This window comes from Vicugna pacos, chromosome 16, assembly GCF_048564905.1.
Source record: "Vicugna pacos chromosome 16, VicPac4, whole genome shotgun sequence".
Classification (NCBI taxonomy): domain Eukaryota; kingdom Metazoa; phylum Chordata; class Mammalia; order Artiodactyla; family Camelidae; genus Vicugna; species Vicugna pacos.
Genome location: NC_133002.1, coordinates 19,501,654 through 19,524,085, shown reverse-complemented (window position 1 = coordinate 19,524,085; position 22,432 = coordinate 19,501,654). Strand labels below are relative to the sequence as shown.

General features: G+C 44.3%; 1 protein-coding gene and 1 long non-coding RNA gene across 7 annotated transcripts in view; one reads left to right on the top strand and one right to left on the bottom strand.

The window, feature by feature from the left end:
• Positions 1-3,245: 3,245 nt before the first annotated feature.
• On the bottom strand, positions 3,246-6,980 carry LOC140686060 (uncharacterized). 2 transcript variants are annotated; one of them, XR_012059507.1, is made up of 3 exons: positions 6,680-6,980; positions 5,662-5,772; positions 3,246-3,384 (listed from the first exon to the last, which is right to left on the bottom strand). It is a non-coding gene; the product is annotated as an uncharacterized lncRNA (long non-coding RNA). The 2 variants fall into 2 exon arrangements; XR_012059508.1 differs by lacking the exon at positions 5,662-5,772.
• A 1,936-nt stretch (positions 6,981-8,916) lies between these two features.
• TOM1L1 (target of myb1 like 1 membrane trafficking protein) overlaps positions 8,917-22,432 on the top strand; it is a 49,685-nt gene continuing 36,169 nt past the window's right edge. Inside the window, exons 1-5 of one of the 5 annotated variants that reach the window (XM_072938625.1) lie at positions 8,917-9,106; positions 11,359-11,443; positions 13,469-13,547; positions 20,797-20,946; positions 21,675-21,800. In XM_072938625.1, coding sequence (XP_072794726.1) covers positions 9,049-9,106; positions 11,359-11,443; positions 13,469-13,547; positions 20,797-20,946; positions 21,675-21,800 — 498 coding nt within the window. In that variant the 5' untranslated portion in view covers positions 8,917-9,048. Of the gene's footprint in view, positions 9,107-11,358; positions 11,444-13,468; positions 13,548-20,565; positions 20,693-20,796; positions 20,947-21,674; positions 21,801-22,432 lie in introns of those variants that run through there. The other 4 variants (XR_012059503.1, XR_012059504.1, XM_072938624.1 and 1 more) reach the window with 4 other exon arrangements.

The following is a 22,432-nucleotide window of genomic DNA, read 5'->3' as shown; positions in this document are numbered from 1 at the left end:
CCTGCAGGGCAATGTGGGATAACAAGAAAGTATGTTTTGCAATTTGAGGGGGACAGTATTAACTTTTGTAAACAGACAACAAGTAAACAAGTAATTCCACAAAAGAATTTCAGATTAGAATCAGCATTGTAAAGGGCATAAAACAAGGTGATGTGGTAGAAAGAAGGGAAAAGAAGCCTGCTTTAGGCTTCGGGCTTTAACGGTTTTGAGCACCAGTGATATGACAAGGCCTGTGTTAAAAGTGTTCAAATGTTGTGTCATTTAATCTTGAGACACACTGGTTGAGAAATGTGGAATTAGCGCCATCATTATAAATAAGGAACCGGGTTCTGAAAGGATAATTTGCCTGTCGAAGGTCACAGTTAATGAACAGTAGCACTGTCATTTGAACCAAGTTTAGCATCTAAATTGAGTGTCCTGCTTCCCTCTGCTGCCCACCCCTTCTTTCAAGGTTCTCCTGGTGAACAAACCTGCCTGGAGCATCCCTCTGGGCTGCCCTTCCCCCTCCTCCAGCCTGATGTCTCAGTTCTGAGTCTCTTGGGTTTTTCGAACCCCATTCCCACAAGACCTTTTTTTTCTCAAGTAAATTGATCAACAAATCACACATGATTCATAAAAGGCTAATAAAAACTAAATGTGTGACTGGTGTAACGCCAGTAGGTGCTAATAGGGCCGTCTTTTCCCAAACAGGTGACACCTGTATATTTAAATAGGGGCTTTCAGGGAGACCTTGTCAAACCTCAGAAGCTGTTTCCTAATAATAGGAATTTTAGGCCACCTGGTAGGTTAATAAACCAATTAGTATTTACTGAGCTTTATTATATCCTGAGCACGATTCTAAGTGCTAAACATACATCATCTCATTTTTCAACACAACCCCATGAAGTGGGAATTAGTGTTTATCCCCGGAGAGCTGGGATTTGAAATCAGATCATCTGACTTGCAAATCTGAATTAGGTTTCCAAAAGAACACACAGGAATCAAATTACAGACTCCAAATGAGTCAAGTGTGAACGGGTGAGGTCACGAAACCCACCAAAAGCTAGTTGGCTTAGATTATGATAAAGCTTTGATTTAAAACGTCACTGGAATCCTTTGAGATGAGTTCAGCCAACAATTTCCCTCTAGTATCAGATCTCAGTGGCGCTCCTTAATTGTAAGTATGATGAGGGAAGCTAATGAAAGCATTTGCATTGTTTAAAGTCGACTATTGGCAGAAGGGTCAATGTTTAAATCATTTTATTGGCACTGCTGATGAGGAGTGCTGGACTAGAGGCTGCAGTTGTTACCAAACCGAGCTTGGGTCCACTCACCCGACGTACAGCAAAGCCAATCTACTGACACTGGGTTGCAGTCAAGGAAAAGAATGGTGTTTATTGCAGGGCCCTAAGCAAGGAGAATGGGCAGTTCATGCTCAAAAGACCTGAACTCCTCCATGGCTTTCAGGGAAGAGCTTTTAAAGGCAACATCTGGGGATGAGGATGCATGATCAGCTGTGGTGGTGGGGTAACAGGGTGATGTTTTAGGAATCTTAATCATCAACCTTCTGGTTCCAATCATTCTGGGGTCTACATGCTTGTGGTCAGCATTCTCTGAGTAGAATGAGATGGGGTGGGCATGGGGTTTAGTTTCTGCAGAACAGCTTAAAGATAAGGGTCAGATTGTTGTGTATGTCCTTTGAGGATGTTGACTGAAATAAATGCACAACCTAAAAGTTGAGAGTTATGTTTTACTCGGTGGACATTTCTGAAGACTCGAGCCCAAGATGACAGCCTCTCAGATCGCCCTGAGGGACTGCTCCAAAGAGGTAGGGGAGGAGCCAGAATATATAGGAGCTTTACAACAAAGACCAGGTAGTTGGAACATTAAAAGATTACTTATTAACTAAAGAAAGCCAGACATCTGAAGTTAAAGAATTTTGCGCTTTTCTATGTTATGGGAGGGAGCAAATATTTGGGCTCATTGAATTCATTCCTTTGATGAACACCTAGCTGTCTTGGGCCACTATCCTGTCCTTTCTTCTTGTGAATCCCCTTAGAGTGCACCATTGTGAGTGGCTGCAGAGGCTGGGCTGCAGGCTTGTCTTCACTGGGGGGTGGCAGCAGCCACTGATGACTTGATGGCTTCAGCATCCTTTGTCTACTGATATGGCTTGCAGTATTTTTCATTCACAAGGAGGAACTGTTGCCGATAGATGCAACCGGTGTTCCAGATTCTTGTCCCGTCCCAGACAGAATTCAGAGACAAGACTTAGAGGTTAAAAAAGGTAAAGTGAGGATTTATTAAAAGATGGATAGTACATTCTCAGGGGATTGCAGGCAGGCCCAGGTGAGCAGCTGCCCTGAGTTTCTTTAGCAAGTTGGTTACATAGGGTGTAAAAATGAATGGGCAGAATATTCACTGGGGAGGGAAGGGTTTGGGGTCATATTCCCTGATTATCATCCCAACTCCACCTTCCCAAAGGGAGGAGGGATTTTTGTCCTTATTTAGTCTGGATTGGAAGTGTCATGGCATTGGTGCATGATGGGTACTTCTGATCTGCCAGGCTAATTTTATTGAAATGAGGGCATAATGAGCAAAAGATTACATTCGGACACTGGAGATTCCTGCCTTTTCCCATCTTTCTTTGTTCTTCTCCAGGCCACTCGTCATCCCAAAAGGCATAATCCCTTATCAGCCCCAAGTTTCCTGCTTTTCTTTCTCTGCCCAGGGACCCCTGCCGCTTACATGATGTGTGGTTTCCTGCATTTGGCCTGTGCCCCTCCTTTCTGCCCAATTCCTGCCATTTGGTCTGTGTCCCCCTTTCTCTGCTCATATCTAGCTATCTGCCTGCTCTAACAGAACTAGGGCTCTGTTATATTGCTGAGCTGTTGTTTAAGCTGTCATTACTTCTCTTGATTGACTGCTTCTCCTTTGTTTCTGCACTCCCTCACTTCTCTAGTTGCTCACTTCTTGTGCCTGCTCTTTTGAACTCAAGGAAGACCTAGGAGACTAAAGCATTTCCTAAAAAGAAGAAACGAGGGACACAGAGAGGCTTTTGTATCTGGGAAGGCTCCGTGGGGTCTTGCTGGGTTTCACAGGTACTCCCTGGGACCAGTGACAGGATCCTGGCCCCACGTGCAGGGTGATGAAATGGAAAGGGCTCGAGCTCTGGAACGAGACAAACCCAAATTCATCTCCTGATTCTGAGTGACTTTAGGCAAGTCATTTAGTAAAATGGGAATAATGACTCTTAGTTTATAAGATTATTATTATCATTATCATTATCATTATTATTATTAGGAGAAATACCAAAGCATTTTGTAGAGAGGCTGGCACACTAGGAAGTCAACCAGGGTTTGTTTCCATCACTCTCCCGTGCCTGTCTCCTCTCATCTTGGGTCTCTGAGTTCAGATAAAAGAGCAAAAAGAGAGAAAAGGCTGAGCTTTGAAGTTAATTTCCAGAATTGCGAGTTGCCAGAATTTAGTATATTAAAAAACTGTGGAAATAAAGTCAACATATATTTTTGTACACATGGTTTTCAAAATTAATGGGCAAGAATTATTGTGTAAAACTCATTTTTAAAGATGATTAATACTAATATGTCTTTAGATCCACAGGGACTTGGTTACGTTTGAGAGAACACAAGTTTCAGTCCAACTTCATCCCTAAAGAGTATTGAAGCTTATGACATTTAAGAACTGCTAGGCTGAGCAGTGTTCATAGAGAAAAAAAGAAAAAAGGTAAAGAGACAGACAAAGAACACAAGGGGATCTGGAACTGATTAAAAGGAAAGAGTCAGGGAGAACTTTAAGATTTTTCATTTGGGAAATTATGAAACAGTTGACTGAAATAAATGCCCAGCCTAAAAGCTCAGAATTACGTTTTATTCGGCAGACATTGCTGAGGACTCAAACCCCTTCCAGCCCAAGATGGCAGCCTCCCAGATGGCTCTGCGGGACTGTTCAGAAGAGGCAGGGGAGGACCCAGGACATATAGGAGCTTTACAACAAAGACCAGGTAGTCGGAACATTAAAAGATTACCTGTTAACTGAAGAAAACCAGGAGTCTCTCATTAAAGAATTTAGCACCCTTCTATGTATGAGAGGGAGTAAACGTTTGGGCTCATTGAATTCATTCCTTTGACAAGCACCTAGCTATCTAGGTCTGGTATCCTGTCCTTCTTTATTCTGAGTCCCCTCAGGGTGCACCACTGTGGGTGGCTGCAGAGGCCGGGCTGCAGGCTTGTCTTCACTGGGGGTCAGTGACAGCCACTGATGACCTGATGGCTTCAGCATCTTTTGTTTACTGATATGATTCGCAGTATTTTTCATTCACAGTATCATTGCCTAATCTGGGACCTTTAAATAATTTTGATGCCTTTGCTGTATTCCAGGTTCGTTAAAAGCTCAATCTCTGTGGGTGGGACCCAGGCATCTGTACTTTTTACAGTGGCCCAGGTGATTCTGGTACACTGATAACTGCTTCCATCACAATAGGAAGTCAAGTAGCATACTGAGATGATGGAGGAAGGGGGTGAGTGTAATTTCAGTTATATCGCGGTCAGAGTCCGTCAAGGCATCCAGGAGGGAATTAAAGACTGGACCTCAGGAAGGATAGAGCAGCTCAAAATTTTAAAGAGCCATTCATGCATTCAATAAACCTTCCTTAAGGGCCTGTTAAGTGCCTGGATACGGAGTCCAACAAACAGGATCCTCTCCCTTGAGGAGCTTCTATGGAGGGCGGGGGTGGGGGGCACATATTTCTAAACCGGGAAGCAGCATAGAGTGTTGTGACCTCTAAGACAGAGATCTGTACACAGGACAGGAAAGGAGGACTCAGTTCTCTTGGGAGTGGTCAGAAAAGGCTTCATAGAGAAGGGACAAGAAGGCACCCCAAGGGAAATGGAGAAAGAGGAAAAGGCAGACTCCTGTGGGGAGGCTCACTGAAGTGTAGCAGGTAGGGAAGAAGACTGAGGAATGGGGATCATGAAAAGTAGCAGCCAGAAAAAGGAACGCAGGATAGGGAAGTGCCCGGAAAGGTGGCGGGGCCAGGGGAGGGAGGGAGGATAGCTGACGGGATGGCATCACGTAGTATAGAAAGGACAAGGAGGATGAGGCTGAGAAGTGGCTGTTAGATGTGATGATCAAATCACCATGGAAATTCGTTTCCACAGTAGGACAGCTAGGGAAGAGAGAGGAGGAGGTGTTTGGAACTGGACCCATTGCAAAACGAGAAGGCTAAATAGAGGGCTTGAGAAAATACTAAGGGGAGGGCTGGGAGAACACTTTAAAATATTAAAATAGAGGAGAGGTGCCTGTAGTGGGAGGAATTTGGGACTCAGGGTTAAGCTGTTGTGTGCATTCTCCTAGCTGGGGCTGCACAGCCTTGGGCCAGTCATCTCCCTTCTCTGGTTGTCAATTTTCTCATCAATAGATAATGAGGATAGAGATTATGGGATTTCTATAGCTATGTCCAGATCTGACACTCTAACAAATTTAGTGGTAAGAACAGGATCAAATGAGAAAGTGAAAAAGACTCTGAGCTGCATCAAGCCTGATGACGGGGCAACTTTGTTTCCAGACGTGTGTATTTGTCACATTCAGTCACCTCATTCTCCAGGTACCATCCCCTAGAACCCACTTTTTAAAAAGTGTGAACTAGTAAAGAGTACCACCTACCATCTAGGTCCCTACCCATGAGAGCATGTAGGTTACAGTCACAGCTTCTGGAATCCGTCCTTCACTAGCAAGGTGACTGTGTGACAAATTATTTGCTTTGGTTTTTCTCATCTGTAAAACAGACTAATAACAGCACTGGTTTCAAAGAGTGATTACAAGATTCCATGAGAGGATGCATGTGATGTTTCACAGCACACCTCGCACTCAGCTCTAGTACAGGAAGTATTAGCAATGCTGAACAGTCATAGGAGGAACAGCGGGCCCTGTGCCAGCAAAGCATGTGAAGGCCCCCATTCCTATCTTCTTCAGGAAGCCTCCCTTTGAACCAAACAGATGCTTTGGAAAAAAACAAAAACAAACAAAAAACGAGGAGACATCGTGCTCAATGAGCAGATTCACCTAGTGGCAAAAATACAGGCTTTGGAATTGGGCAGCTATGATTCAGACTCTCACCAAGCTATTTATTAGCTTTATTTTTCTTAATCTCAGATTACATATCTGTAAAAACGAGGTGCATTCTACCTGCCTCCAGACGTAGGAAGCCCACATTAAGATAGATTTCCAGTTCTATGCACTCAAGTGTATTTAAAATAAAGATTATTTTCTTTGCTTCTACCTAGCACTATGACTTATGTATAAATAAATAAATAAAGCTTAGTGAGTGTTCCAAGAATTGAAATTGTGAGATTTTGCTCCTGGTATCCAGAAATCAATCTTCCTCTCCTCTCCTCTCCTCTCCTCTCCTCTCCTCTCCTCTCCTCTCCTCTCCTCTCCTTTCCTTTCCTTTCCTTCTCTCTCTCTCTCTTTCTTCCTTCCTTCCTTTCTTCCTTTCCTTCCTTCCTTCTTTTCTTTTCTTTTCTTTTTTTTATGGAATTCTGCCCCTATTCTGACCCTTACAAAACTGAATTCTAACCTACTCCCAAACCATACTAACATTTACTGGGTTGATTTTCACCCCTGGAGAGTAGGGGGATCATGGAGAAAACAGAAGAACACAGAGAGAGGAGTCTGCACCCACCACAACACCCTCGCGGGCACACAGGTTTTTTTTCAGCCTGGTTCCGATTACCCAGCCATAATGTCCTGCACACGCACCCTGTGTATTCCTCCTGTTCTCAGTGCCTCAATCCTGTAACACAAGAAAATAAAAAATGAAAGCTCTTACGTAAGAAGTAGCAGAGTTATGTTGAAATTCTATCTGGATGGCTGGTTTCTTCCTAATTCTCATTCCCTGGTGGAAGGCCACTGACACCAACAGCAGCCTAAGCTAAAGCTGACTTTCTCTTTAAGGTTGTTTGATTGTGGGATTCAGAGAGTGCGATATTTTACTAGAGCCTATAATGAAATGGAGATTAGGCTGGTGATGTCACAAGAGGTTTCCAACAATGTCAGCAGAGGCTGTGGTGATGACTAAGGAAGTTGATAAATGGCACCATCTGAAGTACTTACTCATCCTGGGTAAGCCTGGTTGGAGAATATTAGTTACAGGTGGGAGAAATATTATTACAACAAAAAATGTTTCAATCTAGATTTCTGAATTCCAAGTATTAGTTCACATAGGTCAAGAAAAATTAGAAATAACAGAAATAGAGCAAAAGAGAGAGAAAAAAAAAAGTTAGCCCCTTGGCAGCATACTGCAATTGGTTTTGACTTCTATTTTCAAAAATATGATTAAGGACACACATCAACCTTGCCCCCTTTCATCTCTTGTCACCGTTTCTAGGGACAAAGAATGGTTTGTAGGACTGGGCCTATTGAGAGTGAGAGGTTCTTGTCTTGTCGCAGAAAGAATTCAGAGACAAGATGTGGAGGTTATGAAAGCAAAGCAAGGATTTATTAAGGAATAGGTAGTAGGTTCTCAAGGAAAGAGCGGGCAAACCCAGGTGGGTGGCTGCCCCGAGTTTCCTTGGCAGGATCCTTATATGAATGTTAAAATAAGTAGACAGAATATTCATTGGTGGGGGGGGGTTGGGGTCATCTTACCTGAACTTCATCTCAGCTCCACCTTCCCAGGGGGGAAGGAGGGACTTTTCATCTTTATTTAGTCTTGATCAGGAAGTTGGATGAGGTCATAATGAACAAAAGGTTACATTCAGATGGGGGTATCATAAGCAAAAGGTTATATTTGGAAGGAGGTCATAATGATGGAAAAGTTACATTTGGATAGTGGGAATTCCTGTCCTGTCCCACCGTTCTGCCTTCAGGACACTTATCAACCCAGAAGGTACAGTTTTTTGACAGTCTAGAGGATCCTGTTTTTCTTGGTCTGTCCCAGGACCCCTGTTGTTCACAAGATGTATGGTTTTCTGCCATTTGCCCATGTCCCCCTTTCTCTGCTCATATCTAGCTACCTGCCTGCTCTAACAGGCCCGAGTTGACCACAGGAAGCAAGATTTGGAGGCACAGGGAGGCTGTCTTATGCTAATTGCCATCACCTGGGACACATCCCACTCCTCCACAAGCTCCGGTATCCAGGGATATAGTTACTAATGCTAATGAGACGTTAGTTAATCAGATGCACAAGAAAAGGAAATACATTCCTCTTCAGAAAGGGCGGCTGGAAAGAGGTTGAACTGCTCCAGCTTGGATTTACATTCCAAAGCGGGCAAGGCCAAACACTCCCTGCTGGAGAAGGAAAGCCCCTCTCCCCTTCTCAGTTTAGCTGGAAGGCACAGCTCCCAGGAGGAACGGAGAGCTCTCTCGGCCGAGCCCTGTGGCCCCTCAGGAAATAGGGGTGAGACAAAGGACACCAGCTACTGCGAGGCCCCTAAGGTCAAAGCCAGGCTCTCCTCCTGCCCTTCACCTGCGGCTTTAAAGGGCAAGGGACACAACTCCCCTCCTGGATCTCTGGGACGGGGAAATAAGTGGGGGTGGGGTAAATATTTCTAGCTACTGGATTCACTCGGTGGTTATTTATTTTGTGGGTACCAGGCACTGACCTAAGCGGTTCACGTGGGCAATGCTCACAGTAACCTGAGACAGGCGTTTAACCTCAGATTTCCTTCTCCACAAAGGGCAGCAGGAGGCGCAGAGAAGAACCCAGGGAGCTGCAGCACCCGCGCCCGGGTCGCTGGGCCCCAGGCTGTGGTCCCAGGGCCGCCTGGCGGGACCCCCGGGGGCACGCGTCCCCCTGGACCTCACCCAGGGCCCCACCCTCTGGGACTCCGCCCCCCTCTCCGGAGCCCACGCCACCTGGGTTCCCACCCTGGGTCTCCGCCCCCCCGGGACCCCGCCCCCCGGCTCCCCTCTCGCCGGACCCCGCCCGGAGCCCAGCGCCCCGCAGCGGCGGGGGGAAACGCGGCCGTGAGGGAGGAGCCAGGGCCCAGGCGGGTGGAGTCGGGAGCGGCGACGGCGGAGGCGGAGGGCCGGCTGGCTCCCTGCGCTACCATGGCGTTCGGGAAGAGTCACCGGGACCCGTACGCGACCGCCGTGGGCCACCTCATAGGTAAGGGGTCCCTTTCCCGCTGACTCCCTTCTGGGGCGCGGAGGACCGCGTGGGTCCAAGTTGGAGGCAATCCTCCCCCACCGCCCGCCCCCGCAACTTTCCCAGCGCCCGGCGCGCCGCGCGGCCCCTGGAGGTACCTGTCCACCGCCGATCCCCCTAGAACCCCGCCTCCTCACTCCCTCCTTCCGGTGCCTGGGAGGGAGGGAGAGGGGAGCAGGGGGAGGGAACAGGTGGGCCCGCGTGGGTGGGCCTCTACGGGAGCGCGTCAACTTCTGGGCAGCGGCAAGCTCTTCAGAAAGTGCGTCCCCCAGAGGGCCCAGGGTTGTCGTGGCCGCTTACAGGGAGAAGGTTCCTGGAGGTTAAGTGCGATGACCTCGCTGTGACAGGTCTCGTCAAATCTGTTCTCTCTAGCTCCAGGCCCTTACAACCTGAGTTACTTTTTCGGGGTAAACGTTGAGAATGAACATGCTCAGCCCTGGAGTGGAGGAAGGGGGAGCCTGGCTCGCTCGGGGGTGTGGGGGTCACAAGAAGCCCCTCCAGGCCACTACGGGCCACGCAGGTGCCTGCCTGTGACTCCCTTCCCTCCAGGCTGCGCTCTCATCCACGTACGCGGAAGCGGGAGCCAGGGCCTGGACTCTCACCAACACCAGCCCCCTTCTCCCTCTTCTCCCTGTGCCTCCCTTGGGAACCAGGTGTGGCGCCAGTGCGTGTAGATGCCAGGCAAAGCACGGTCATGTGGGGAACTTAGTGGGGTGGGGAAATCCTGAGAACCTGGAAGTTATAATAAGGAGGCTCAGATTTGGACAGTTTTGCCTACGGCTTCATTAACTGCTGTGTGACAGTAACACAGCACCCAACCTGAAGCTGAGTTCCCACACCTTTATACGATGGTGGGTGTAACTATCATGGAAGAGGAAATGCCTTCCCAGTACCTGTTGCTGGCTGAATCCCTTTGGGTACCAAAGTGAACCCTGAACAGAAATGGATGCAGACTGCATCTTCATAGGCTGATTTATTCCTTAATGCTGTAAACATTTACTGATACTGCCAGCTATCTATCTGGACCTGGAGGAGGCAAGACCTAGTCTCAACCATCAGGGAATGCACAGTCTTGTAGGAAAGACACACACAGTTTTGTAGTATCTGTAGTACAGTACCTTTGCGATAGAGAAATGTAAAACATTTAAAACGTATGGAAAAGGGAGAACTTAATTCTGCCATGGCTTTTGAAGGGTGAATAGGAGTTTTCTAGGAAAATGGAAAGGTGGAAGAGCAGGAAATGGGGAGCAAGGAATTTGGCAGGAAGAATAATGGTACGTGCCTGAACAACACAAGGTTGGTAAGCTTTGCCCATTGAATGCCAAGTTCAAAAAAAGTGCTTCTTCTAGATGGGAAGCAGGCTAAGGTCTGGGGTTTCCCCAACCAAACCTTTATCCTTTTCATTATCCTTTTACATTTTCTCTTCATCCCCTCTAGGACCTTGTGTTTTCATGCTGAGGTATATTCTTCTTTGTTGTAGGAAAGGTCATTCAGGTTGAGTATTCTGTTATCCTTTCCAGGTGTCATTTCGTATTCTTAAGGAGGATGTGGAGAAGGAAGATATCTGATTGTTTACTGATGGGGTTCCAGGTACAGAGACTTTCAGGTCTGCCTGGTGTAGCTCTGGTTAGTGCAGGTGCTGGGAGTGACCTTGCTCTACGGCTAAAGTACATAGACAGTTTCAGTAGTTCTGTTTTATTTCTCAACACCCCCTCCCCAAGGATGGAATAAAAAGATTTTTAAAAAGAAAAAAAAAAATCTGGCATCAGACAACCTAGGTTTGAATGCTGGTTCTAGCCTGTACTGGCTGTGTAGCCTTGGGTTATTTCCTTAACTTCTCTGAACTTTTATTTCTTCGTGTATAATAGTGGATTAAATGAAATTGCATAAGATAAAAGACTCAGCACTGTGCACTTCACCTTATAGGTGGCTGTCCTTCTCTGAAAGACAGGCAGGCAGATGGAGATTTAGCTGGGCTGGCCTGCAGTCTTTATTAATAGGTCACTCATTACTGTTGAAACAGCAGCACTCTGAACTTGAGTTTTGACTGATTCCTGAATTACTGGGAGTAGCTCAGAGAAAAAAAAATCTCTTTGCCCTTTGGTAATATAAACTTAATGGTACTTGCAACTCCAGGCAGATTATTTGAGGAAAACCAGACATTTTTTATTCAGTTGTAGCACAGGCTCAACATAACAGCTTTTTCTTTGCAGAAAAGGCTACATTTGCTGGAGCTCAGACTGAAGACTGGGGCCAGTTCATGCACATCTGTGACATAATTAACACTACCCAGGATGGGTGAGTACAGTATGTGGTTCATGCATTTGCCTCTGATAAGAAACATCATATAACTGAAAAATTGTGCTCTACACCGGAATTTGACACAACATTGCAAAATGACTATTACTCAATAAAAAAATGTTAAGAAAAAAAAAAAAGAAACATCAGAACTAACAGTACATTTTGTCCTGCAGTCTTTGGCTTTTTCGTTGAGTGTTTCCATCACCCTTTAAGCGACCACTGCCTTTTGAAGACGTGTCAGGTTGAAATACTAGGACAGCTGCTTGTTTCAGCATGTGGAATATCTGAGAACCCATTATCATTTTTCTCCTCTTTGCCTTTTCCTTAATGGTTTCAAGTTTTATCTCTGTGAGGTTCAAATTCCTTGTTCTTGAGAGAGAGAGAGAGAGAAAGAGAGAGATTGTTTGTTCTTTAGGAATTCCCCCTCCGCTGATTGCCAGTATTTCATATAAGTGTAACTGAAAAATATTTTCGAGAAGCTAGTGGACTCCTGATGGTGACCTATCTCTGGGCTGTTTTCATTATCAGTCAGGAAGTAATCTAGCAGCCTTTTTACTCTGCTTGTCACAAGACATTTTTTTTTCCTTCCAAATGCCAACTCACTCATGTTCATGCTAAGCTCTTAAAAGCTGTTCTATCTTTTGTTACACTTTTTAAACTTTAGAGAATTGAAGTTTAAAAAACAAAATTGTTAAGAAGGCCAACTATTTTCAGACTTAGTCTACATTACAAAGTCATTATAAGGAATACAATTCTCTGAATTTTCCTGTGCATATTAAAGTAATAATGAACAGCAAAAGAGATTGTCTTAGTTTTGTTGATGAAGAAAACATTCCAGTTAATTATTGACTATATCAATGGAAAGTGCTTATGGTTAGTAATTTAAAACATTTATGGTGTTTTCCTATAATCTTATTTACTGTATTTGGTTCCTCTGAACCTTTTCTTCACTGGCAATACGAATTTCTTCATTGCTCGTACAAAATGCAAATTTACAATCAGCGTAAATTTTTTTTCTTTTTAAACAGTATCTTTATTTTTTGAACTTTTCCAAGGGTTTAATCCTAGATTTTATATAGGATTTTTAAGAAATACATCTATATATCTATATATCTATATCTATACATTTTATAATAGTTATAGTTCTACGTTGGTATATGTAATATCATGTAGTTAGTTACATTATCATATAATAGAAATTCTGCTCATGGAAACATAAACAAAATTGGAAAGTAATACGTAAAAAGGATTTGTTTTTTAAGTTTTGAGATATAATTGGCAAACAGCACTGTATAAATTTAAAGTGTATAGTGTAATGACTTAACTTACATGTAGTGGGAAACAACTTTCACAGTAAGTTTAGTTATAATCTATCACCTCATACAATTACAATAATTTTTTTTTTTTTGTCTTCTGATGAAAACTTTTAGGATCTACCCTCTTAAGAACTTTGAAATACACCATTCGGGGGTGTTAACTGTAGTCATTGTGTTGTACATTACATCCCCATTACTTACGTACAACTGGAAATCTGTACCGTTTGAACCTCTCAGAGTAAATTCGGACCCTCTGCTTACACACAGTTCTTCCTTTTGTAACATAAAATTGTAGCCTATCAGAAGCTGACCTAGTTAGTCCTAGCACTTTCTATGTCCCATTGCCTACAGGATGCTTAGGAAATACTGGTAATCAAAATAGGTAACATGTTTTGAAATTACATTTCCTGCAGACTGGTTCTGTGCATTGATGGAGGACTCTGGGTATGAGTACATTCCGTGTGTAGTGCTTTCTGGGTAATAGTCATATAAATCTTTTATTTGATTCTCACAAGGCGGGTAGATGGTATTGTCTGCCTGGATGTATGAGGAAACGGGTGTGAAAAGGTAAGTGATCTGTCCAGGGTCGCCCAGCAGGCAGGACCAAGGCTTGCATATTGCATATGCACACTATATATTGCTTTTCAGAGACTGCTTACTTTGAGCAGTGCCTACATTGATGATTTTACTGTATTTCTTGCTGTAGGCCAAAAGATGCAGTGAAAGCTTTGAAGAAAAGAATTTCCAAAAACTACAATCATAAAGAAATCCAACTCACCTTGTCAGTAAGTACTTTAACATTAGTAATTAAGACTCTAGGATTTTCCAAGCTATGGTCACATTTCCAGTTTTGGGTAAAAAGGATACAAATATTCTGAGAAATGAATAGGTTAGCAAAAAGATATTTACAGTATGAATTAAAACTCTTCGTTCATTGAAAATTGCAGAATCCAGGGAGTTTCATTGATTGTAATAGCGTTTAATTTTGTGGAGAGCACGTTATCCTGGAAAATCAGTTTTTCCTGGTCAGAAGATGAGAACTGGTATTGCAAAGCTTGTAGGTACTGAGTGGATTGAGAAGTTTGTGTGTGCGTTACACATGGGGAGAGTTGGCGCTTGAAAAGCGCCTCTCCGTCCACTTTCTCCCTCCTTTGAGCACCTCTGTGGAATCCTGAGGTGCTGGCAGCCAAGTTCCACTGCTTGGTATAGTTTGGAGAATGTTCTCTGTTGATTTAAACAACTCCCCTGCGTGCCTTGTTGTCTTTATTTGGGTGTTGACGTTGATTTGATGTGTTCCTGTTTTCCCCTCAACCTTGGCCGTGTGATTTCTTCATTGCTTGGTGAGTTGCCCGTTTTACTTCAGTGTGCTTTGCAAGCCCTGCCTGCTGCCTGAGAGTGATCTGTGTGGCTTTCTAACTTCTTCTGAGTGCCTTTGCTGACCTCACCCCAGCCCCAGGCCACGCAGGGTCCTGGCACTCATCCTGCAGCACTGCCCTTAGGGGGTTTGGGAGTGTTGAAGAGGGCTGTGGGGCACAGGTGAGCACAGATCCCTGTTTCCACCCGCATGGGGAGAACTTCCCACATCTTGTTTTCTTGGACAGTAGCTGATAGAGAAGAAATGAATTCAACCGTCTTAATGAAACTATCAGTGCAGAAACCCTTCAAGTAGGGATCTGAATGTAGCTTCAGATGGGATTTTCTTCCTTCTGCCTTTTTTTTCCTACCTCTCACCTGTCTTTACCAAAGCAGCCTCCTCAGGGAGCTCACAGAATGGAGGGAACTAGAGAGAAGGGGGGAGAGGCAACTCAGCAGACATAGCAGAATGCTGGGTTGATGACGGAAATAAACCTTTGCCTGGTACCTGGTTGATGCTCTCAGCAACCGTGTGAAGGAGTTGTGCTATTGACTCCATTTCACAGATGAAGAGACAGAGTTAGTGAGGTTAAGTGATTTTTTTTTTCCTCCAAGATTTAAGTAGCATGGGCAAGATTTCAACCCAGTTTTCAGACTCTTAAATTCCATGTCCTGGCTCTGGACCACCTTGCTTTTCAGAATGAATCAGGCCTCTTGCAAGAAAGGGCCACTGTATTTCATTTGTGTCTTCAACTCCTTTGTACGGAGTGCAGAGCTAGCACATCAGTGTATCCGATGTTGGCTGATTAATGACCGAGTGTCCTTCAGCCCCCATCCCACTCCCCTAGTCTGCAGGAAGACTCAGGGCGAATGGAATGTACTGTAGAATTGGGGTAGAAAGATACATAGATGTGCTCTAAAATGAAGTGGCTCTAGGGTATCTCAAGGTTGCTGCTGATTTGGAAAATTGACTGAGGAACCTAAGAGCAAAAGATGTATTTATGCCATTTTCTATATTTCCACGTGTGGCGTTTCACCTTCTTAGAGTGGTTCATTCTGTATAATGGTTTGTCTCTTTCTCTTTTGTAGCTAGCCCACCTGACATTTCCATGGTTGCTTCTTATCCCTGTCTCCGTATCTTCCTTCGTTGTGGTTCCTTCCTTCTGGGGATGAACCAGGAGTCTTCCCCAGGGAAGCTGGATTATTCCAGACTGTCATCTTTCTCAGCCCTCCCTTTCCCCTTAGGTTCCCACTCTTTCCTTTGAGTGTTCTAACCTCTCGAGCCTCACTCCCAGCTAGCTGTCTGTTCCCGTTACCTGGTCCACCTCAGATAACTGCATGCTCCACCTCGTGATTTCCACAGCAGTACGTGAGAGCAAGAGAGTCTAAAACCTGTGCCTGAATAAGGGTGGGTCACAGGCTGGGGTCCGACTAGCCCTTCATAGTTAGGGGCACAGTTCAAGAAGGTGCCTGCTTCTTGGATTTTCTTTAAATTGGCCTTTGGCTCTTGATAGCTTCATGCCGATCTCCCCATGTTGTGTCTTTAACAGCCCGATCAGCTCCCCCCAAGACTACTCACTGCATTGTAGTGGTGTGTTTAAGGCTTCAAAACTGACTTTCATATTAACTTAAGCCAAACTTAATTCTGAGGGAAATTAGTCACAGAAAGAATCACCCAGTGTCTGTCAAAAGCAATTATATGTTTACCAATAAACTCTTTAAGAATGAATCCTCACATATTACATTTCCGTTTCATTACTGTGAAGTGATGAGAGCCTGTCAAGGTCAATTATAAATGTCGTTTATATAATCTGTCGTTTGGATTCTCCATGGACTTGTTAGCCTTGATTAGGTCTTTGATGGGATCTGACTACACTGTGATTTCCTACCTCAGTTGGTGGTGCAGATCTGTCAAGAACCAGCAGTTTTGTTTTGTTTTTAAAAGCATTTTGTTTCCAGGCTTTGTCTTCGCCAGAGGCTGGCTTTTCTTGAATCAGTCAATTGTGATAAGTCTCAGCAAGATACTATTATTGTGAAAAGGAAAGTGATTGAACAGGTTCCTGGGACTCAGTTAATTAATAGGAGCCACCCCCAAGGTGATGAGCCATGGGGGCTTCAGAATTAGTGTGAGATGCGTTTATTCCTGCAGGAACTTGTAAAACGAGTTCACCCCCTAAGGTGGCCATACCTTGGCTGGGGCTTCGGCTCTGGGTGGCCCCAAAGCCTAGTCTGCTGTGCTTGGTGTAGTGATTTACTGTGAGAAGTGAAACTACCAAGTAGCTCTTTTTTTTCCCCCCAAGCCTTTCTGAAAGGAATACTTCGATCAGCTAATCAGTACATCCTCTCCTGATGAGACATTATCCATGGAATGATGGGTGATCACAGTGCTTACATTCCTTCAGGTTCTGCTCCGGGTCAGCTCTTCACATACGTTATATTTCACTTTAAGGTGTGCAGCAGGTCTCTGGAGGAAGGCGTGATGACCATTTTGCAGATGAGGACACTGAGGCTTAGTCAGGACAAGTGACTTGCCCAGCCAGGTGCTAAAGGAGATCTGTGAAGCCTGATGTTGGCATCCTCTTTTCGTCTCTCAGTTCCTTGGCTCCCGGGTTGTTTACCCTGCCTCAGGATTATGGTTTCTAGGTTGTCCTGTTTGCAAAAACAGGGTATGCAAACACACAAATTACACCAAGGCCCAATTTCAAAATGTGTAGAAACAAGGTATTTAATTTTTCCAATTTGCCACATGTGAGTTCTGGCCGTCAGAAGCCCCACCGAGATGGAATGAATTACTAGAGACAACGTGGAAAAAGTCAAAAGAGAGCGAGAGGGAGTCAGGAGCCAACTCCAGGAGCCTCTCAAATGCTCCTACATTTATTGTGTATAATCAAAGGAAAAATCATTAACAGTTGGATGATGGAATGCAGGAATTTAGGGAAAGACAGGATGGGATGGAGACTGTAGAAGTCACTGTGAGTACAAAGGCTTTGTTTATCTTCAGGGAAGTCACAGGGAGAGGGGAACAAGACACATTCTTACAGATACGTTAAAGCAAAGCGCCAGACCAGCCAGTTCCTTGTTTTGGGGGATAACTATCTACCAGCAGGCACGCCCAGCGTTTATAGCTGGAGGGCCTGGGTCGCTGCTTTGCAAAGAGCAGAGTGCTATGTAAAACCTCAATTGTGCAAGCAAGGCTTTGTCTCTGCTTTTTAGGGCAAGGAGACCGGAGCAGGGATGCACAGGCTCCTGCTTGCAAAGCAGTTACTAAGCACATTTGTTCTTCTTAAAGAAGACAAGCGGCTGGGGTCTGTTACAATTTGTTAACCCAGTCATGGGCTCCCACAGCCACAAAAAGTTTTTATTGCTTAGCTCAGTGGGCTGGGGTGGGAAGGAGATTCTGGTGACATAATGGCAGTGGTGATAGGATTGAAGTAATTAGTCCTGACATTCTAGATTCCAGTGGGAAAATACAGAGGGCGTGATTGGTGATCTCCGGATGTTAATATTCTCTGCATTTCATGTTGACTCTTTGATTTTGAGTTGGTAACCTCCTGGGAATGTTGTCCATTATCGTAAAATCTTGGTCCTCCAAACATAGAAAGTGGTTTGTGGAATATTTGGCGTTCATTTCATCATTAGGGAAAATGAGACTTGGAGGCAGAGTATCTTGCTTAAGACTGCATACCGGTCACATGAAATATTTCTATAAATTCCCGTTGAACTAAAGGCACTTTTCCCACCAGCATTTCACCTAATAAAAGCTCGTCATAACCATGTGTCAAGCAAGAAAGGCATGTATTACTCAGCTTTTCAACTTGTCTTTCTCTAAACAACTTGCATTAAAATAGATTAATATCAATATGTTTTGGATTCTTTTTTTATTTCCCTTTGCTGTAAAGGTTCTCCTTGTGTTTCTCAAAGCTGCGTGTACTCTGCTTCTGTGTTTTATGGTTGTTTTCTTAGCACCATTGCCCTTAAAAGTACAGCTTTCATACCTTCTTTTTCTGTTGTCATTAAAGTGACACAACACGGAGCATGGTGTAGAGTCAATTTTCAGGGCTTCTTTTCTGCAGAGATGAGTCTGTCTATCTTGCTCATGTTATGATTTTTGTGACCTTTCCAACCCGAGGTGGTGGTGAGCATGGGAACTAGAGATTAAATTTTGTTTTCAGATCACCTTTAGAAATCTGCTTTCTGCATGAAGTTCTTCAATACCAACTCCTTCTCTCCTCGCCTGACTTCTTCTCATGTCGACTTATTGAACATCTTTTATTCGAGGTGACTGATGACCCCCACTCTCTCAGTCCCTTTTCTTAACTGTTTGACACTCCATCCTCCTGGAAACCTTACCCTCTTGGGACTTTGCCAAATTACATTCTCTTTCATTTTGTGCATCAGTTTCTGTTGGGTGCTCTTCAGTTGCCTCTGAGTGCCCGTCTGGTCTAACAGGTGAGCCCACTGTTCTAGCCCCTTCCTCTTCTCTGCTAATCCGTGGCAGCCTCGAGTCCTCCCTTTTGGCCTGACTCTCTCCTGAGGTGTAGCTGGGCATGCACAGCTCTCAGCTAAAAAACTCCACTTGAATGTCTCACCATCCATTTTTGTCTTTGTCATCTTGGGCTGCTGTAACAAAAAATGCCATATTAAACAACAGGCATTTATTTTTCACAGTCCTGGAGGTTACGAAGTCCAGGATCAAGGTGCTGTCAGGTCCAGCGTGTGATGAGGGCCCACCCTCTGGCTTGTAGATGGCCACTTGCTCATGTATCCTCACATGGCTGAAAGAGAGGTCATCTCTCTTACCCCTTTCTATAAGGGCACTAATCACATAAACAAGAACTATACCCTCATGACCTAATTTGCTCCCAAAGGTCCCACCTCCAAGTACCGTCACATTAGGTATTGGGAACTTCAGCATGTAATTTGGGAGGGACACAAACATTCAGTTCATAGTACTTGGAAACTCAAAATATCTAAATTTCAACCCATCCTTTTGACCTTACACCAGTCAGACAACCCCATCCACTTCCAAGTTTCCATCCAGGGTGCCAACGATCTCGTGCAGAATAACAATCGCTTAATTTTTAGCCATCCTCTTTCAACGAACACCCAGTTGTTGAAAGTTCTTCCTTCCTAATTCTCATGTCTTTCCTTCCTTGCATCCTCATTCGGGCCGTTGTGTGCAGGCTGCCCTGGTGGGTCGCTACTGGGTCTCTCCATCATTGCCGGTTCTGTAGCCCTCCCGTTCCCTTTGTAGAGTGCTGCTGGAAAACCCTGTCAGAGTACTTTGCACACACTCACCTTTCTCTCAAGTTCAGGACAGAGATGTGATGGAGACAAACTAATAAGAGCCCTTCAGTAACTTCTCAGTGCCTTCAGGACAATGCCCACATTCTTCATATGGCTACACAAATTTCTCTGCAGTCGGGATGAAACCCCTCCAGACTTCATCCACCCAGCCGTCCCTAGTTGACCTACGTAAAGGAACCTAGATAAATGGGAGGACTTGTTTTCCTCCTCGCAGCTCATGACGCTTGTCACCTGTATGTGTATTTTTAATACCATTTCCCTGCCTAGAATATTGCTCTATCCTCATTTGTACTTTTCTTACTATTTCTCACAGCCCAGCTTAGGACCCCCCCCCCTTTTCCAAAAGTCCTGAGACCACCTGGCCCTGAATTGTCACATCTGCCTGCAAAGGTCTGTAGCGGGGGTAACCATGTCATTTATCATTCAGACAAGGACTTTTTTGAGAGGGAGGGGAGGTATTGCCATTAATAAGGCCAGGACAGCAGGCGTTCAGCAGGACTTTCCTGGGAGCACTAGGACAAATGTCACCTTGTCCGTCGTCCATGTGCTTTGTTTGCACCTCCCATTTGGCCCTTGGCTTTTGCTACCTCGAATTGTTATCGGTTCTTGTACATGTGTGTCCTGACGCCCCTGCAGCATATCCACTCAGCAGTCGCACTGCGCCTCATACTTCCTCACATTCCCAGAACCTAACGTTTTGAATGTATTTTCATAGATACCAAATTATGCTTGTTGCAGAAAAGTGTGTTACATCTCAGTGTTACAGCTCGGTGTTACAGCTCAGTTGTGACAGCAACCTGGATCCGCGTGAGAGACCAAGCAGCACTTGGAGAGTTGGAGAACTCAGGTTTATTATGCCAGCAGGCCCAGAGGAGTTAACACTCCAAGCTCTGGGCCCCGTCTATAGGTTTACACAGCCTTTTATAGGCTACCAGTCTAGACTTTGCAACATTTTGCAACATCATATGCAAATAAGGTACAACACAGGTGACTAATTAGGAACAAGGTTTGTAGAAATGGACCAGTCAGGAATGAGAGAAATGGGCCAATCAGGAGTAGGGGAAATGAACCAATCTGGAGTGAGAGAAATGGACCAATCAGGAGTTAGCTCAGGGAACCAATAGAATCTTAGGGGTAAGTTCCGCTAGCCGTTTCAGAGTTTCAAAAGTGAGATAATGCTTCTGGGCCAAGGAACCTGATGGTTCTGGCAGGAGGGTAATGGCCCTGCCTGGGGGTCCTGCCATCTTTTTCATGGGCTTCCCACCTCACGGTTAGTAGTTAGAATGCTGGTAGAAATTGTGGCTTAGCAATTTTTACCTTACATGTAGGAGGTGTTTTTGCCAAAGAGATAAAATGCTTAATTTTTCTCCTTAGCTTATTGACATGTGCGTGGAGAACTGTGGTCCGAGTTTCCAGTCTCTGATTGTGAAGAAGGAATTTGTTAAAGACAGTCTAGTTAAGCTGCTGAATCCCAGATACACCTTGCCAGTAGATATTCAGAATAGAATTTTGAATTTTATTAAGGTAAGTCTATTATATACCTTGTGGGATGGTAAACTTCTAAGATTAGAGATTTAACTACCTAACTCCCAGTTGGTTCAGTGATCCTTTACAAACAAACCTGGAATTGAACCCCAAAGCATCTTTTACTATGTGATTTTCCATGTAATAATAGTTTCTTGGCATTGGATTGTGGCCTTTTTCTTTTTTGGGGGGCGGGGGATTTTTTTTTTTTTAAATTGAGTTATAGTCAGTTTACAGTGTTGTGTCAATTGTGGCCTTTTTCTGAAGAATTTATAGTCTTGTCCGAACTTGGCTCTCATTTTTTGTTTTATCCATGTCACGTAGGAAAGTTAATGATGTTTAGGGAGCAGAGGGAAACTATGTTCTGAATTAGATATTTTCAGTTATTTGGCAAAAAGTTAATGATGTTATTTTAGAATCTATTAATTCTGGGTTTAATATAGTAAAAACAATCAACAGTACCTGTTCCAGAGGGCCATTAAATTGTTGAGGCATGGGAATCTAATTAAAAATACTGTATATTACTCTGGTCTCTAAAAGTGTGCATTTTGTGTATGGCATTCAAAAGTAGGTTTTTTCAAATTAACTGTATACCTCAGTTAAAAAAAAGTAGCTTCTCTTTCTAAGGTACATAATTGTCAACCTTTCATTTTCTGTCACAAGCTTAAGAACTGTGTTTTTTTTTTGCTGCTGTTTTAACTCTGGAACGTTCCATGTCTTGAATTCAGACTTGGTCGCAGGGCTTCCCAGGAGGCGTGGATGTAAGTGAGGTGAAAGAAGTGTACCTGGATCTTCTTAAGAAAGGTGTTCAGTTTCCTCCATCAGATGCGGAGGCTGAAGCGGCCAGAGAAGAGGTACTAGGCATTTTTGTTGACCTGTGTAGAGTAAGACAGCGTAGTACATGGGTCTTTTCTCATCGAAAGGGGCAACCCTAGCTCCCCCTAGCCTAAGCTGAAAAATTCATTTATGAGAAGGAAACCGTGGTAGCCCACCAAGCCACAAGAAGGTTGTTAGCTGGATCTTTGGAATCAAAGAGAACCAAGCATTCCGATGCCTTGCTACTTGTCTGTTTCCCATTGATCATCAGCTTCATTCCTCTCTGTCATTGCAGACTAGCTTTTTCCACATGGTAGACAACATAGCTCCCAGATTTTCATGTTACAGCTTTAGCTTTTCCAGAGTCCAAGGTCAAAAACTTGGAGAAGGGACCCATTGAACCAACCTGGGTCAGTTTTCCATTTGTGCACAGATTTGAGGTTATATAAGAACATGGTGGCTCCACATGGAAATCACTTGGGTAGAGCAGAGGAGGGGCAGTTTTCAAAAGAAAGGTTGGTGCTAGGCAGGTTAGGTAGTCATCTGATAAATTTATTTAATAATACTGTGCCTATGGAAGAGTTTCTCAAGTTTGCAGATAATCAAGGTTTTGAACTTAAAATACTTTGAGTGACTGATTACAGCTCAGTTTGTAACTTCCTGTAATTTC